The sequence below is a fragment of the Syngnathus floridae genome, chromosome 8 (genome assembly GCF_059516105.1).
Source record: "Syngnathus floridae isolate MCC-2025c chromosome 8, RoL_Sflo_1.0, whole genome shotgun sequence".
In the NCBI taxonomy this organism is placed as follows: domain Eukaryota; kingdom Metazoa; phylum Chordata; class Actinopteri; order Syngnathiformes; family Syngnathidae; genus Syngnathus; species Syngnathus floridae.
In genome coordinates this window covers 3,254,602-3,273,761 of record NC_142420.1, presented here as the reverse complement: position 1 = coordinate 3,273,761, position 19,160 = coordinate 3,254,602, and the positions used below count along the sequence as shown (strand labels likewise).

Here is a 19,160-nt window from a genome sequence, read left to right as displayed (position 1 = left end):
GCACTCCTGATTATTGTTGCCTCTGCTGCTTTTAGAAAAGTAATATACTCTATTTTTGCAACAAATAAAACCAAGATTAAGCTCACACTCTTGTGATACAGCAAAAATGCAATAAATAATTGAAAATCAATAAACTGATCGATAACTAGTTTTGAAATCACGGATCAGTAGAAATGACTCGTTCAAATATTTTTGTTAAAAGAGGATTGGCAGCAAAAAATTTCAACAAAGAAGCCAGCATCAAAAACAGATAAAACTAGTTGTGAATGGATCAGCAGCATCTATTCTGCCGGCAACCAAGTGATGGCCTTCAATGTGCGTCTTCTGTTCTTTCCTATCCACAAAAGAAAAACGCTGTCAATTAAGTCATTGAAATTCCTGCTCATTTCTTCCATTATGGCTGTTTGATATCTGTGACAATCACTTTCAGCTTCAACAAAACAACGGATACACCTCCGCTTCTCTTTGTCCTTTCTAAAAATTGCCTCCGTTGCGGCTCTGTAACAAGAAACGCCAACGGCGCCGGGTCCAGGTACCCGCTTTGACTGACAGGCCGATTTACCGTCGCTGTTCCTCTCCACCAGGCCGGGAAATTTAGATCTACATTCACTGTGCTAATGTCAATCAAGCTGCTCTGTTTCCGCTCGCAGCGCTGCGGAACTCGTGCGTGCGTCCCGAGAGTTTGTGTCAGCATATGCGAGCGAATTAAGTGTGTGCGCGTCCACAAATTCCGCGCCCGCAAAAAAAATGAGCGTGGTGACCTGTGAAGGCGCACAAAGCTTCGTCACACCGCAGAGCCGAAGAAAGGGGATGCTAATCTAATAGCTTTGTTACAGCTACGGCTGTTGCCAAAGATAAATAAAGATGCATTGCATTGTGCAATATCGATGGTCGTGTGGTGTTTGGGGTGAAATTGCGGAAAGGGCGATTTCATTCAATTATTGATTCATTTTTTTATGATTACTTTTGAAATTCATTTTCAACCAAGGTTCAGAGGGGAGATGTGTGTTGTTTTTGTAGACCTATTATTTATTGGGGAGTTTGACAGCTATATCGCACTTCAATTATGCATGCCGAATTTAAATATTCAAGGCCCTAAACTGAGTTTCCCCTGCAAATGACATTACCTGGTAAAGCTGGGTGAAGATCCCGAGAGTCTGGCCATCAGACCACACTGTCTGGATTCCTATCACACACATTATAGGTGTAACACCCGAGATATCACGCGAAAAGGAAAAAGTAAGGAAGGCGGTCTTGATTGCTTTGTGAAGAAATATTTATTTATTTAATTGTAAAAAATGGAGAGTTATATTTACACTCTGAATTCCTTCGTAAATTCAACAAGGAGAGTTTTTTTTTTAATTGATTGGACTAATTTATTTAAAAAAAAACAACAACAGACATATCCAGAAGTGTCAAATCCAGATCTAGAAAGTAAATAAGTTTGACTTATTGTGGCAGTTGTGATTTAATCAAACATAGTTTTATTATGGTTGCACACAATGCAGGTAACAACCATTAAGTGTAAAATGAAGCGCAACGAAGACAAGAGGTTGACGTGACCATCACAGAGAAGACCAAAATATGTCTATAAACAAAATTAAGCCTAAACAAGGAGTGAAACATTAACAAAAAGAAGAGTCGCAATTTCACCTACAACAAAATGCCGGAACAAATGGTAAACACACCGCTGGAATTAACCGATCATCAGATTAGGAAAGCGTGGAGGAAAGACTGAGACGACAGCAGGAGGCAATGAAATCGATCCAGTCGGGCCTCAATAGCCCAGTAATGACAAGGTGTGTTGGCCACCACCCCTCACAATGGAAAATCGACCTCAACAAAATGCCCTTTTTCTTTACGGTTTATACCGCTGCAGCAGGGCTCCACCCCCATCGGTATTTTGGGGTTAATCAGACCTGGCGAGTTGAAAGGCAGAGCAGATTGCTCGTCAGGGAAAGTCTCAGCTTCAACTGGCCCGCTCTCAGTCTCATAACCCAAAATGGCTGCTTGCCTCGTTGGCTTGCCTTACAACTGCCTCTCACAGCCAGGCCCTTTTGCATGCATGCGCATTTGAATCCCAAGCGCTGTTTGCGTATTACAGTCATAATGTAGCCGAGTCGGGCCGCTTGAGTAACTTGCCAGGGAACGTCACGGAGCAGCCCCATCCAGAGAGGGATAGCGGAACTGCTCGGCACTGCAACTCAGCTCTGACCCAGATCCCGTGTGAAGAAGGCTTTTTATCTCCTCTTCCTGTTTTTTGATTTAATATACGTTTTTTTTCCCTTCAGAACAAAGGCTCAGCCAGCTCTCAGATATGTGTCTCCGCTCCCTCATTTGCGCATTTCCATCTTTTTCTATTTCTGTGTTTTTTTGTTTTTATAAAGATGAAACCTGGCTCGTTGGGAGGGATGCTCTCTGGGGTGTGCGTGATGAAAAGGTGTCAGCCAAGCTTTCAAATGGAGAAAAAAGAAGCAAAAGAGTAGCGGAAGAAGCAGTTTTTTTTTTTTTTTTCACTGTTTGTGTTTGGTCGACTTTCTCGGTCAAGTTTTTAATTAAATGGCACATTTTCATTGGCTTAACCTTGTCCAAGAGCCTTGCGCACTTGGTTTTCCCATGGTTCCTCCAATTATCCAATTAGATGGGAAGTTTGATTAACATAAGATCAATTAATGCAATAATTAGACTTCTTTAATTAAAACAGCAGTAGGCCTATGAGTTTTACTCATGATTATTTATTCCGTAATTAATAAAATGTAATTAGCATGGCAGATACCACCGTTGAACACTGCGATAATCCCACTGTGTGGAGTGCTCATTTGCATATTGACCAGACCCTTGAGTAGTAGTATAGTTTTTTTAAATCACAGTTAGAAAAAAAAAAAAAAATCGGCATAAAGCAAAGCTAATTTTTGCAACCAACTCATAATTTCTGCACTTTGTATCTATGCAACATTGAATCTGAAATGTAATGTAGCTGCAAGGTAACACTGATTTCAACTGCATCTTTAAAATGGCAAGCTGATACTGAGAGTTGTTCACCACAAACTGCCAAACCGTTTGTAATGTAGCATTTCTCTATTCTCCTTTCTCTTTGTCCTGATCAAAACCATAAATAGCCACAGTAATTACTATCGTAACTGGTAAGATTGAAATTTTCCAAAACGGAAGCTCGGTTTATTGAGGACTCTAAATCGGCCATAGATGTAAATGTGAGTGAAAATGATTGCTCTGTGCTTGTCGATGAGGATTACAGAACATATTTGGAATTTAAGTTTCAAATTATTTCAGTCAGCAGTTTGAGTTGAGGTTACAAACAACACACAATGATGCAGTTTACGAAAATGCGCGGCATGAGAAGGCAAACTCGGTTACTTCATTCGAATGTTTTATAGTTATGTCTTGGAGATGTTTTTCCACTGTGAGAATGTAAATCCATCATAAGGTAGCGCTGGTACATTGTAAAACTCCTTCCTTTTCCTTTCGACACGCCTTTGTCGCCACGGCTAAACCGATTTTCTCTGTCTTCCCTCGCAGCTCAAGGTGATATGGCAGCTAATTAGCCGAATTATCAGTGACCCCGTTAACAAGCCCTTCATTCAGAGTCGCGGCTTCCCCTCTGAGAGTCCAACACCGCTTCCCATGGCGCCCCAAGGAAATGTCGGCAAGAAGGTATTAAGAGTGAATAACCCGAGACACTTAAAGACAGAACGAAGGAGGGGGAACATGATGACAGATAACAGATGGCTCAATCCCAGGGAACATTTTTTGCAGAGGAAAAAGAGCAGCGCATAGGCCAGGGTAATGATTTGAGTGTAAATGAAGCTGGTCAGTCCGGCTCCTCCTCGCGCCTCACAGCATACAGATGGCACGGCTAATTGCAGACTGCAGCCGGCGTTCTTTTGCTGAACAATCTCGAATCCATCTGATGGGATGGCCGCTGTTTTCTGCTTTGTCTCAGCGGCGTTCAACACGGCTCCTCGCTGCTGGATCGCTCATTATCGTCCAAAGAGTTGCCGCAACAAAGACGAGTACTAATGCTTGTTGACATTTAGCATCAATCTACGTGTGAGTGTGCACTATTGTGCATGCAGTGGAGTTGAGGAAAATAAAATCGGCGGAGAAATATGTTTTTAAGGTTTGGATAACGGCCCAGCGTGCACAGGCTAATTTAAGCATGAGCAAGCACTCTCCTGTTGAGTCCATGGTGGGAAAAGCAAACCCCGTGGGCCACATTCTGGAAATAATCTTGCCTGCCATTTTTATTTCCAAAAGAATAATTTTGATACGACCAATGTGGGTTGATTGTCTTTTTATTCAATTCTATAGAAGTAATTGGTTAATTGATTTCTTGCGAACAACAGATCTGTAAAATACACAATATCACATATACTTTGTCCACTTTGTTTATAAATACATAAAATATAGTAAAATAAACTAAATTCAAGTTTAAGCACAAATGAGGCAGTGCCTATTATTATGACCTGGCCCATTTATGTCTATTTTAAAAATTAAATGAGGTCCTTGAGTTTAAAAGTGGCCACCGTTCATCTAAATTAATATTTTGTTGGACGCTGTTTGAATCATTTTTGGGAAATAATGGCGGTAGAAAGAAATCTTCAATCTGTTCCTATCTCAGAACGCTTATCAACTATACAAACCATGTTTAGGGTAATAAGTGTAAAACCAGGTAAACAATGTTCAGTGGTATCAGTGGTTTACTTGTTTGTAATTTGATGAAGGCTTAATGCGATTGAAAGTCCAAAATGGTGAAGAAGTTATTGCGGCAAGCAACCATTTCGCAATAATGCATATGCAACTGTTACTCCTATGAAACGATAACAAGATGGTGGAGACTTGAGAGATGCATCATGTGCTGTGATTAAAAAAAAATAAGAGGCTTGAGCAAGGACTGATACAAATTATTCATGTTCCAGTAACCCATTTGGTTGCATAACTTAAAATGATTATGTATGCGCCATTGTTTCAGAGGGAGGTTCGGCATGTTTGCTGGAAATATTTTCACTTGTATTCCCGATATAATTTTTTTTTTTTTAATCCCACAGCATGTTTGATCGGATGTGTCATGTTTGTTTTTGTCAACACAACCAGTCCTTTTTCCTACCTAAGATGAAAATGATTACATTAAAGTTTCACTTATTCTCGTACTGTGTATATTATATACAGTAAAAGCTACAAAACAAACTGACAAATAACTCATTTTCAAATCAGACCAGTAAAAACTGGTCAAATATTTCAGAAAAAAGATATTAAAAGTGAAGACAATTTGCAATTCTAGTATTATTGATGAACAATTTGTCTTCGCGGGCCACATAAAATGATGTGGCGGGCCGTATCTGACCCCCGGGCCTTGAGTTTGACCCCTGTGGATTAAAGTAACATGAATGACGATTCATAAACTACCGTTCAACCAGACTCCTATTGTGTTTCCCTTTTCGTGACTATAAATCACAATGTATAAAATTGTTTGGAGTTCATCTCTTTTGTTATCAGAGAAGTCCAATTTAAATAAACATTCAAGGTCTTACTATCCGCATCGGTTCATTTGCTCTGTCGCCACGGTAACAATTTGCTTTTTTTGCACAGAAAGTGTGCTAAGTACTATTCAAAGGCCATCCTTGAATATTCCTCTTTCATAATAGTCATTTGCTTCTTTATCTCATTGCTTTGAATATGATCTTGCATTTGGTTAAACTTCATGTTGGCCAATCTAACAATTCTTGCAGTTGTCATCCAGTCAGTGCTGAAAAGCGAAGTCACATTTTCACTGTAATAATATCTTCTGTACAGCCCAACAAGTTTGTTTGTGGAATATGAATAAAAAAGGCAAAATCCACCCGTTTTTATCCATCTCAGAGGGTGGGGGGCATTTTGCCACTTGCTGTCAACTGAAAATTACATCACAGTTCTCAGGTCGCAACCAATCACAGCTCACCAGTTTTCTGAAGCTGCGCTGTGATTTGTTGTGACCTGTCAAACTGTAATCTAAAAGCTATTAAAAAACCCAAAAATAATAGATAGATGAAATTGTAACATCAAATGGCAACTTATAAAACAGAGAGAGTAGTTTTAAATCCCCAGATATTGAAATCAACTATATTTAACCAATTTTAGTGGACAATTTGAGCAAATCTCAGAAATTCATGTTTCAAGTTGAGTAATATAGAAATAGACTGTTCACAAGATCTCAAGGACAGTTGAGAGGATGAGCAAGGTTGGGTCACGATATCACCGAAGGTATGTTGGGTCAAGGGCGACCCCTCCAGAATGGTAATGAGACTCTGAGGTGAACGAGCACCACCTCATTGTCTGGGAAGTGTGAAAAATAGGCACTTGGCACAAAGATAGAGCGGTGCCGTGATGATGAAGGATTTTGGTTGGATGTACTGGACGCAAATGAGAGGGGGTGGAGGTAGTGATCAGGACCTTGGCGAGAAGGCTCGGCACAGGTGAGCCTGAGTCATCCGTCAACATAATCAGTAGGACAATGGGAGGTTAGCTCACTGTAGGTAATTGGAGCCACAGCTTGACTTCCTCACATGCTCTCGTAGAGCTCTTCTTTATCAAAGTTCCCCTGATATCTTGTTCTTTGAGTTTTTTTGAATCCTAAAAACCTGGATGTTATCATTTTTTTTCATCCAAAAGTGACATTTTTTTATGCTCTACATCATAGGTGTCAATCTCAAGGCCCGGGGGCCAGATCCGGCCCGCCACATCATTTTATGTGGCCCGCAAAGACAAATTTTGTGTCATTAGTAAAATCAAAAAATTGTCTTCACTTTAAAAAAAAATAGAGATATTGCTGGCAACAAAAATCAGTTTGACACCCTTGCTCTACATGGTTCATGGTCGTAAGCACAAGTCAAGTAGCTGTTGTTTTGCTGGAATAAGTAGAATCTTCCCCTGATAAAGACTCCATCTGGATGGTGGCATATGGTCCTCAAAAACCTGTATGAGCTCTTCCCCCCCCCCCCCCGTCGCATTCCTTCACAGATGCGCAGGTTATCCATGACGCTGTGAGGTGCTAACACAACCCTGAACCCAAGTTTCAATTGTGACCTGGTTACAATCTGGAGACTCTGTTTAGTCTTTAAACTTGGAGAAAATGTTCTCAGGTATACATAAAATGGAATCTCATGATGTCATTTGATATGTTTAATTATTGAATCATTAGAGAGGCAGTCACCCAAAAAAAAAAGCAGTTTTCGGTTGTACGAGTAGATTTAGACTTCAGTTTTAGGCTCACTATTTATTAGGGCTGTCACTCGTGCTGGTCAAGATTTTTAGAGGTTGAAAAATAGAAGAACAAAATATCGTTTGTCCGTGTGATTTGGTTTATTTTTATTTGCAAATGTGCGTTGCATTGAGCAGCCGCATCCCAGATGGTGCATTTGTATTGCTGCAATGCTGTTTTTGTTTGGTTGTTAAAGCCTTCCTCTCTTGTCATGCTTGATATATCGTCCCATTTTTAAATTAGGCCAGGCTCGCCAGGTGGTTTCCAATAATACTGCGGCTTGTTCTCTGCTATTTTGTCTTTATTGATCCATTGCAACTGGGGAACGTTCGGCAGCTGAATCCACAAAATACTGTGTCACCGGTGTCTCAATGAGGTAGCGGGTGAACCAAATATTTCCTCATCCCCAAAGGTAACAGTAAGAAATTCAGGACTGGAGTTTGTTGACGAATACTCAAAGGCAACACTGTGAGATATGGCCGCAAAGTCAGACCACTCTTGTCGAATTTAAATTTGCAGCTCAGAACTCTTGAAGGAGGTTAAGAAGTTATTCCCCAGCCAGGAGAGCTTTGCTTCAGAGTACAGGAAAGTTCAACTGTGGCTACAAGATACGTTTGGCTTCAGGACTCACCACCCACAGTCTGTATTTCATTTCGTTGATTTGTTTATGGAACGACTACCCATTCCTTCCTCCCCCCATCTTGATTTATATTATTTTCTTCCTCCTGACCTGCTGCTACTTTCTGAACTGCCTTCAGAATAATGACTATGTTTTGTAGGTGTCCTAAATCTAATGCAGTCCGATTCCCTAAATCCAATTCAGCGCTGCCTCAATGTTTCTACAACACAAACAGAAGGGACTCAAATGCTTGTCGCAGAAGGTCAAAGTCATTTACACACAAATATCGGCTCTGGGTGAGACTCCCATCAAGCTAATGAAAATTTCAACCAAGCTAATTAAAATAAAGCAACACTGCTAATTCTGCTCAGTGGAACGGTGATCATATCCAATATCGGAATCATTCGCAAAACTCCTCCGACACCTTCTATGTTAATTTTTTTCTTCCTTCTCGGTAACATCAAATGAATATTTTTCTTATTCTCTTCTTAAGTTAATCCATAATGAGCTGACACTGATGAAAACACAAGATGTCTGAAAGCACCTGAAGACAGCGCTTCCCTCGATACGGCTGAGCGTATTGCGTTCAATTTGAGCCCCGCAAACAGCTTCCTAACTGTGTCAAATATGTAAATTCACAAGCTTCCTTATCCTCAAAGCTCAATCCGCCCCTGTCCCACATCTGACCCCGAAGCGTTAGTAGCCAAGCCTTAAAAGAAAGAAGTGTATTCTTGTAAAGAAGGAGAGTTTGTGTGTTTTCTCTTGAAAGACCAAAAGTCATTATCATACCGAAGCAATAAGAACTTCAGCGGCAGAAACTCATCATTGCTGATAACATAGCTGAATCAATTCTCCGTCTGACATCCATCAACAGTAAACAGTAAAAGATGTTTTATAGCGCATTTAGCATTTACAAGCACAGAGCATTCCTCGGCAAAACACTTAATCTACTTCAAAACTGCCGGGAAGACTATATTGAAGAGCTGGCATTTTACGTTTATCTTTTTCAATATGATACAAACCTTTTTCAGCCAAAGGCTTTTTTTTATTGTCGGTGGAACAACAGGCAAAGTAAAGTGTTTTAGAAAAATTTCCCATACATATAAAGTCGAGCAATCGACATTTATTTCTTCTTTCCCCTTCAGCTCTTCAAGGGGTCACCTCAGCGCAGGGTAGGTAAGTTCATTCCTAGGGATTCAAATGATCAGATTCAGGAATTCAATGACCTTGATCATTTGAATAAGACGTTCGAACGAGGGAAACAGCTTCCATCTTCCATCGCTCTTTGTGCTCTAACTCAGCTATCTGCAAATCTTGAATAAAGTCCAACTGAAGGTGTTACCAGCAACCGCAGTTCATTCTTTGGAACTCTAAGTTTTGCATTTAATAAGTGAACTCATTTTCCCAAAGTATAAATCAAACCTGCGACACTTTAGGTTCACCATTGCTGTAGTGAAGTCGTCATTTTAAAAACTGAGGCGCCATGTCGGTGGTTTGTAGCGATTAAGTTGATTCAATATTGAATTGAGTTTGTGGGACTAACTTGACAGTGTCCTGAAAAAAAATAAAAAATAAAAAAAATAAACTAGACCTTTCTTAAATGACCTGCATATGGGTATGCGAGTGGGAGGGAGTCAACAGTGCGTCGCAACACGTCCTCCAACACTCTTCCTCTGAGGGAGCCATTGGCAGAATAAAAATGTAGGCGGGAGACCAGGCCACAGATGGCACACACACACATACACACACACACACATACACACACTGAAAGCCTGAAGGACATACTTGCTCGCGGCACCATGTGAATCTCTCTTAAACTCTGCCACTACCCTCCAACCCTAAGAAGACCTTGTGCTGTAACAATGGAAAGCATAATGTGTATTTTTTTTTCCATGTCCATATCTGTAACTGCGAATGCAGTGGTACAGTTTTGATCTGAACGTATAGAATAGAATCGAATGGCCTTTATTGTCATTTTACAACTTAGTTGTACAACGAAATTCGGATAGCTGCTCCCTTCTTAGTGCAAACGTTACACAATTTAAAAAAAGTATAAAAGGAAATCTGAGAATAAAAGTGAAAGAGCTTATTTACAGTATAGCTATAAGGCTAAGAATGAAGGTTAAAAAAAATCTTATTTACGGTATGTTCAATGTGGGTATATGTATGTACATGTCGTTCCGGTGAAATCACATCAGAGGCAGAGAGAGAGGAGAGAGTGAGAGAGAGAGAGAGAGAGAGAGAGAGAGAGAGTGGCAGTGTCAGAGAACGACAGAAAAAGAGAAAGAGACAGAGAGAGCAACAACAACAAGTAAACAACACAAAAAGTAAAAACAAGAAGGCACAAACAATGAATAAATAAATAAATAAATAAATAAATAAATAAATAAATAAATAAATAAATAAATAAATAAATAAATAAATAAATAAATAAGAGTGATGAATAAATAATGAATAAACAAATAACATAAATAAGAGGAGCAAAAAGAGAGGGACACAGAGGACAGATACAGGTAGAATAAAACTTTTTCACTTTCTCAGTCCAATCAGACTCCGAGTATTTGATTTTGTCTCTCAACACAAAAACCTCGATTGAGAACAAAATAATCTCAACTGATCTAGAAATTGCAGCAGGAATGTTAGCACGCTTCCACTCCAAAACAAGAAGCACCACTTGCATCATTTCACCTTTGCCCTCAGCCAGCGCAAACTGTAATTTATCGCTTGGGGAAAGCTACTCGCTGTCGTGAGTGGCGCCACAAGTGCAATCTACCTGCCATCCACAGTCAGAACATGCCATGAATGTTTCATCATCACCACGGTGTTCTTCTGAAGCCTCACGTTGTAAGATCCTTTCAACTGATTGTTCCTGGAGAGTGTGTTGTCTTTGGCGATCAATAATTAAAGCGCTATTGGGTCGCTATATGTTAATATTCAGGTCAGTATCTCCCGCAACGTCTCTCCCTCTGATCTTAGCCATATTCCCTTCACATTAAAGGATCAAATGAATTCTCACTCATTGGAGAGTACTGATAAAATATATTCACCTCAGTTCTTAAATTCTGAATACGGTGCAGAAACAGATGGAATTTAACCTAAACATTCATCAACGCCATCTTTTCTACGATTTTTCTTATGAATGTTAAAGTCTGAAGGATTTCTTTAAGGAGTAAGACAATACGTTTAATCCAAATTTATCTCCCTCAATCATGTTTTATTAGTAATTGTTGAAAAAAAAAACAATACAGTAAAGCAAATCATTTGTTTGGCTTTAACAGAATTTCTACAGTCAGGAAAATTGCCTTATCGCGTTGATAATGCGTCGTATTGTTTTTTTTTTTTTAAAAACAGAATATAATACTTAAAAGTTAATTTCTGTATCCGTTTACTACGGGTAGCCAAAATGTTGATATTGAACTGGATCACTCCTTTGACGAGGAGTTCCAACGCTTTAATTGCTTGATTGCTTTAATTTTAAATAAATAAATAAATATGTGTATATGTTTTTATACAGATATTGTCTTCATCTGTGTTGTGTCGAATAGATTTAACTTTAATTCATGTATTTTTGTGTGTGTGTGTGGATGGAACACCATGAAGAGAGAGCGACATTTTTATTTGCCTATTCTAAGAACATTCACGACATTATTGCATGACGTTAATTTGTGAGCGTCATTACTTTTTAAAATAATCTAATTAGATACCAGTAGCAGGTGTTGGCAGTGAGTCTTATTTTTAGCCATCTTGGAAGTTGATTAAAAATGTTTGACGTTTGCTCAGTTTCTAAAGACGAGGTGTTTCAAAAATCCACTTCCTTTTCCTCTCTCACTTACTCAATAATGATCCGAACATCTCCCAGTCTTGCTGGCAGAAATTTTGTTCTTGACGAATGAAATCTCCTCTCCTTTCCTTCTTCTCTGACTTGTTTTGCAAGGAGCACTCACGACGACAATAAAAGGTCTCTCACGGCACGATGCTATAATTACACCTCAATCTGTCCACCGTGCTCTCTCTTCACAAACAAGCATCGGATTGTTTTCTGAATCCACTTGGGAGAGATTAAAGGGCTTTACACACTTTGCGGTGCTTAAGATCGAACTCCTCGTCATCAAACAATCAAATCGTAGTGGGGGGGGGGGGGGGGGGGAGTCCACTAACTTGAAGCATCTATCTATAATAGACACAAGGGCTTAGGGATGGGTAAATCTGGGTAGATGCATACAGACCCTATTTGATCAATATTAGCTTCATTCTTGGATGTCTATAAAAACGTCGTGTGGAGTTATTTCCTTTACCTCTCCGGTGTGCTCGGAAAAATACGTAAATGTTCAACATATTTCTGATTGGTAATACTTGGACTCGATGGGCTCTGTGATTGTGACCTGAAACAAAATTATATAGCAAAAAATCGGATGTGACGCTCACACTGTTTGGCTTCTCACCGCAGGAAAAAAAAATGATGAGAAAAAAAATCGATGAGTGTGAACTGTGAATATCCTGGTGTCCATTCTTCTGTATATAATATCGCTATATCTCAACGTACAGTATTGATACACCAGAATTCACTATCAATACTTCATCTCGGTGAAATCACAAGCAATCTCAAAGGTCTTCACATATACAAAACAAATTAACAATTATTCTCAAAGCATCCCCTGATCTTAAGCTCCCAAGAGGGCAAGGAAAAACTCAAAAACAAACTGCAGAGCAACCTCACTTCTATAATAATGTTTTCCAATCACATCCGATTGTGCAGCGACATTGATTATTTAACACCGTGACATTAAATATGGAAATACACTCCAGCTGGTGAAATTAAAATGTCATCCCACGTTGTCAACGAAATCACACGCTGCTGTTTTTTTAAATGTCTTGGGACAGCTGCTGCCAAAAAAATCCTGGATTAGCCTCAGATGCTATGTTAGCTAGAAAATCTTTTATGGGCAGATAAGAAAGCAGATGACGCCCCGAGTTATATAAAAAAAAAATCTTTTGGATGAAGGCTCCTCTGGGAGTCCTTTGTAGTGACTATGTTGTCAAAGGCAAAGAGATGATTTGCTGATTCAAATCATCGTGTGGTTCCAAAAATTCAGATATTACTGTAAATGGAACAAATTATATTTGCTGTACAGTTTCATTGAATCCATACACAATGGGAGACAAATAATTTGTAAATACAGAGGAATATATCAAGAAGCATATCATTTGTTGTTTGTTGAAATAGCTCTTATTTAAAAGTTAATGTACATGTGTGTGTTTGTAAAAATGGATTAATTAATTCAACTTTTCGGCATTGTCACTATCAGATGAAAACCACACAATCTCCTATGATGATCAATTTTGAAGGCTTCTTGTATAGCAGCCAGGAGCTTGTAACTAATCAGTTGGATTATGCCGAGTTGTGTCCAAACCAGACTTTAGGGTGTAGAGACAGCATAGTTTACACGATTACATCATGAATAGTTGATATTATAATTCTATATGGAGCCTCCATCTCTGTGTTTATCCTTGGACATTTTACTATACGTATGCCAGCTCATGCCTGACTGTCTATCAACGATGTGAGCGTCTTCCAGCAACATGATTTTGTTTGTACGCCCGTCTCGTGGGACTCTTGCGCCTTTTTATCTCCTCGCAACTGTGTAATGGTGCAAACACTGTCCACACATTGCAATAGCTTTGATTTTTGAATGTATGTAGTCGAGTAGTTCAGCCCCCCCACGTCCCTCAGAAATACACCAACAGTGAAATTCTGATGTCAGCTTTTTGCTTAGTTTTAGCCTGTTTTCACAACGGCAGGCTCTACGGAACAAAGCCGTGAAGGTGGAGCGAAGAGAAAATCAATCAGTTACATCGATGTGTCAAACTCAAGGGCCGGGGGCCAGATACGGCCCGCCACATCATTTTATGTGGCCCGCAAAGACAAATTGTGCATAATATTCGTGTGTCATTACTAGAATTGCAAATTACCTTCACTTTGAAAAAAAAATATATATATTTTTAAATATTTGACCAGTTTTTACTAGTCTGATTTAGTTATTTGTCAGTTTGTTTTGTAGCTTTTACTGTATATAATATGAGGTGCTCATACGTTTATTTGGGTTGACCGTCATAATGGCCCTCCAAAAGAATCTATGACTACAATGCGACCCGCAAAAAAAAAATAGTTTGACACCCCTGGTCTACAGTTTACGACACTACTTCACCGAAATGTATTTCCTTTTTTTTTACACGTGAAGGCAAGGGTGAGGTCTTTATAGAAAATAGGTTATCTATTTTACGATTCAGGACATGTATGTGTTGCATGCATGTGTAACAAACACGCTGCTAGTGAAGTCATAAAAGAAACATCAGCTATCATTGTAAGCCTTGGTTACAATTGCTGCAGCATCTATATTTCATAACCATGTGCGAGGCATGCTTGAAGGTAGCGCTGAGGAAAAATGAGATTGTTGTCTTGCTGCTTTCAGTTTTGTTTTAAGTAAGGCTGGATTCCAATGACATGCTTCGAGAGACACAATTGTGACTTAGTGGCACAGTTTGAATATCCACCATGATGGTGTACAGAAAATAAAAAATAGATGGAATGGAATTTAAATGTGGATATGAAATGAAAATGTTATATATAATGGAAGCGTGATGTCATTCAAATGCTCCGATCAATGGTAGTGTAACCAAACAATGTCTGCACGCTGGATAAATAAGACTACAGTTAAAAATAAAAATCAATCTCTTGCTGACCTATACCTTTTCATTCGTATTGAATTTTGATGACAACTCTGAGAGAAATTTTTCAGGCAAGCCTTTGACCTAAACCCCATCAAACACCTTTGGGGTGAACAAGAACAGAGATTGCAAGATGGTAGCTATCGTACAGTGCTACCGACCTTTCGCTAACATGAAGGAACCTTTGAGGGGAATGGGCAAAAATTCCCACAGACACACCACGGAATCTCGCGGATGGCCTTTCCTAAAGAATTAAAGGTCGGAAAACAATACATGCATCCTATATCTCGCTTGTTACCCTTCTTAATTGTTTCACAAGTGTAAAAAGAAGCAAACAAATGTGGAACGTGAAAATTTCTTGACTTCTAGACATCATTTTCTCCGTATGATCTCGTGGGCTCCACATTCTGTGGTGGTCCATTTACAATCTTTCTGCTCGTTAACGGAACACATTTAAGTACGAGTGGAAAGTGCGCTTGTGTTTTTGGGGTTTTAGTTGAATGACCTCGAGCAACCATAGTGACACGATTGCAGCCAAGGTGGTGGTAGTTGGCTTCTCTGTCGTTCCTCTCCAGCAATCGAATAATGGAGCGATTCCACCACTTAAGTGAAAATGGAAAGGAAATTCGGTTCGTTTCAGCACGTCGGCCTTTACAGTCCAAGAGCTGTGCTGTAACACTGCTAATAGCATAGCAACACATTTAATTACAGCTCCGCTGGCAGCAGAAAATGACAGCGTGAAGACAGAGATGCTCCTTTGTTTCTTGACGCTCCGATGACCATACACATTGAAGCAGTAGACTTGACAGTAATGACTTGTCCTTTGTCACAAGGCCCTAATAGTCAGCGTGGCCGCCCTCCACCTCTGCTTGGCAGCAGCCAAGCTCATCTGACAAATGTGAACACACGAGAAAAAAAAAAGCACCAGCAGTTAGTGAATTACACACAGTTGATGAATCCAAAGCGTTAAGTCATCACTGATTTTTGTTTATTAATTAACTCAATTCAAAAGTGGATGAGTTGACTAGACTTGTCGAGGGTGACTCAACAGCGCCTCTGATGGTTGTAGATAAGAAGCGTACTCCAAGGAGGGCTGGGTTCAAAAACGGATTCATCGATTTGAATCAAGATTCAAGAGTTTTTATTCACCATGTTTGAGCGTTTCAAACAAGGAATCAATTTTCCTTTTCACAAGCTAATATCGATTCATAGAAACCCACAAACTGTAACCCATGTAAAAGTTGGAAAAGATGTGTATGACATTTAGAAGTAATGGCTCATACCGCCACAAGGGGACGCATATTTCATGGTCAGGGAGACAGCAAGCAATCACCCTTGACGCTCTTCTTGCGAGACATATTGATCATATATTGATGGCATCTAACGCTCTGAAACAAGATGAGTGTTATGTGTCATCACCAAAGAGGCGACAGCAGATTTTTTCGATACACAAGCCAGGGCATGATTATGTTTTCTCCATTTCTCATGTTTCTGCTTCTGCAAGATTGTGCATGTCTCACGTGGAAACTTTAAAGAGAACCATTGGAGCTGGTTCCATCGGCGGGGAAACTAGTCGACTGTTCACGCCCACATCAGCGCAGACCGCCTCTAACTGCGAGATGGTGCATGGAGAAGATGCACAAAATCTGTGTACAAGTTGTTGTACACTTATCGTTAGCCTTGACTTTTGCCGATGTATTGGCTTTTTCGTATTTTGTCCTTCCAGGCACAATGAGTCACCGTTTTCTGGAGATTCCCAACCAATACAGTAAAGCAACATTTTCAGATAGCGCCTTTTGTTCTCTCCAAGCGTTAAAACATTCTATTTTTCAGCCAAAGGGGAAACACAAAAAAATAAAAATGCAGGTTGTATTCGTAGTGTTGTCAGGGATATGTCACCACAGCAGTAATGCGCTTGCTGAGTGGGAGGTGAAAGCAAAGTAAGGTGCTAAAACTTGTTCAAGTAATCTTTAATAGGCCCACTAGGACACGAAAGTCGAGGTGATGCAGAATACTTAATAGGAGTTGTGAAGGCATCACAAAACTTTCTGGGTGACCTAAACTAACCTCCTTGCCATCTCACTAAAAAGTCATGATTTACCTTCCAGGGACCTTCTTTGTCCTCCTTTTTTTCCAAACATATGTAGAAAACAGTCCATGCTGTCAAATATCAGTATCTTTTTTTTAGTCATAAATGTCCCAGTGATTCAACAGCAGATGTTGGGAGAAATGATGATGATGTACCAGCAAAGGGCAAACATTGTCCTGACTTAACGAACAGTTGGTGTAGAGCATGACACCGGTGTGCGTCCCCCGCCCAACAATATGTCGCTACCTCACAGGGACTAACTTCAATCCCTCTCCGGCAGACATTGGCGCCATAACCGCATCTGTCACAAATCACTGTGGCTTAAACACTTTTGGAGGGCAAACAAAGGCGCAGAATCAAAGACTGTCAGCGCCTTTGAAAGCAATTTCCATTTGCTTTACACAGTGAATTGGTTAGTTTGACCTGTTTTTCTGACATTAGTAGCCAGTCACTGTCCCATTAGAAATAAATGTGATTGAGTGAGTACCAGTTAAGAAAGTGGATCATTGTTCGAGAAGTCAGTTTGGATAGGCTCCAGCCACCCGCGGCCCTCGTGAGGAGAAGCGATTAAGAGTTTTTAGAACATTAGCGAAAAAAAATCCCATCTTGAAAATACCCTGTATTAAAAAAATAAAACTGACTTGAAAACCGAAAACAAAACTTAGAGTAATAAAAATATGTGACAATTTTTATCCTCACAAATTATTAAAAAATTTTTTCCAATATTGCCTGTTTTACTTTTCTCATAATATCACAACTTTATTCAGAAAAATTGACATCATTTTTATAATTTAAATTAAATTTTAAATTTTTTGATATCTATACTATAGTATGGTGTCCCACATCATTACAAACTTGTCTCAGAATTTCTTGGAGTGCATGTAGATCACATTTTGATCCATTTGTTTTAAATCTTTTCTTTCCTGTCATATTTATGTACCCTAAATTTGATTTTATCCAACACGCGGTGGGTAAAATGTATGTTGTCCTCTAGTCATTTGCCCTCTCGCTGTGGATGCGTCAGAGGTCAACCATGTTGGCTCAGGACACGGCTGCTGTATTTACGCCCCCCCCCCACCCCCCTCCGTGGTGGCTGCTTTAATATGTCGACATAAACGAGGCAGGATTGAGTGTCCCGTGACAAGGGGCATTTTTCACTGCTCCCACTCTCTTTTCCCTCGGCTCAAGGTCCAGACGCTCTTTTTCTGGCCCATGACAAAATCTTAACAAGGACACACGGTGTTCCCAGCTGATGCCGTTTTTTTTTTTTTTCTCCTTTCTGGATGGGGGAACATTGCAAAGGGCAAAGCAAGGAAAATAGTGGAATAAGGTGCTTGGACAGACAATCAATCTTTCATCAGTCCGGGAAGTGACTTTTCATTAATGGACTCCACTTGAGTTCCAGCCTCTAATTGCTTGAATAAGCGCCCCTTTGGAATATTAATTCTATCATCTCCACACAAGCGGTCCCTTCACTGCTTTATGTGAGCGCACTAGATGATTATTGGCCACCTGAGTGTCTGACTTTTTAAAGTGCCGATTTTGTTCGTTGTCACTCAAAGCCTTTTGTTAGAAATAATCGCTGATAAAAGATGAAGATGCCTATGATCTTTGCTGTAGTAGCACATTTTTTATGCATGAAGATTTTCAACGCCTTGTGATCTGATTCTGTTCACCCTAGGTTTGAAAAGGCCTCGGAAGCAAGTCAGTGGAAGAAGAAAATACGTTGCTGGTTGTTTTGGGGGAATTTTGGAGGAAAAAAAATGCCACTAAGGTGAATTCATTCAAATAATGTTATCACAATACCCCCAAAATCTTCTGTGTCAAATAAAGTCACTCACTCATGTAAAATATTAAAACACAATGTGCACAGACAGATCAATTAAACAGGTAAATATTTCCCAAAAGGCCAATTTCTCAGATGACAGTGCACGAGCACGTCAAACGAGGCTATCAGGGCGTGTGCACGCTACTCACCTGAATATAATCAAGGATGCCAGAATGGGCAAAAATGTCACCAGCAGCAGCACGGGAATACAGAGCAAATACAGAAAAGTACCAAAAAGAGACAAAAGATCTGAACAGAAAGCTGGTAAGCTCACAAATCCTCCTTATTGGGGAGGGGGCGTTTGATACATGAACACTTTGTTCGCAATCATAAAGTGGAGCCGGACAATTAACAGACAATTAAAGACACGCATCTTTTTCTTGTATTTGTAATGTATTGAAAGTATTTGATGCTAAAACGTAATGTTATAGAAAAGGTGTTTGGGTAAAAAGATCCTAAGATTCACTGGTTGCTTGGGTGTTTGATATTTACATCCATTTGATTTACTATTTTAAAATTCATCATATGGTTGAAGTGTATTTTGATATTTGATGAATTTACATGAAAGCATTTAAAACAGTATTTCTATTAGTGTTTAAAGTCAAAACTGTCCATAAGTATTTTCTGTGTATCTGATTTGACA

General features: G+C 39.6%; 2 protein-coding genes across 7 annotated transcripts in view; both read left to right on the top strand.

Annotated features, from left to right (window-relative positions):
• LOC148393989 (uncharacterized) overlaps nt 1-18,460 on the top strand; it is a 47,191-nt gene extending 28,731 nt beyond the window's left edge. The window contains exon 3 of one of the 3 annotated variants that reach the window (XR_015859752.1): nt 18,371-18,460. Coding sequence is in view for 2 of the 3 variants with exons in the window: in XM_088382450.1 (XP_088238576.1) it covers nt 9,020-9,050 (31 nt within the window). In the remaining variant the exon portion in view is untranslated. Of the gene's footprint in view, nt 1-3,537; nt 5,008-9,019; nt 9,062-18,370 lie in introns of those variants that run through there. The other 2 variants (XM_088382450.1, XM_088382451.1) reach the window with 2 other exon arrangements.
• A 170-nt stretch (nt 18,461-18,630) lies between these two features.
• The window catches only part of il1rapl1a (interleukin 1 receptor accessory protein-like 1a), a 184,459-nt gene continuing 183,929 nt past the window's right edge, over nt 18,631-19,160 (top strand). For all 4 annotated transcript variants that reach the window (XM_088382174.1, XM_088382172.1, XM_088382173.1 and 1 more), the window contains exon 1: nt 18,631-18,781. In XM_088382174.1, the coding sequence (XP_088238300.1) occupies nt 18,683-18,781 (99 nt within the window). In that variant the 5' untranslated portion in view covers nt 18,631-18,682. The remainder of the gene's footprint in view (nt 18,782-19,160) is intronic.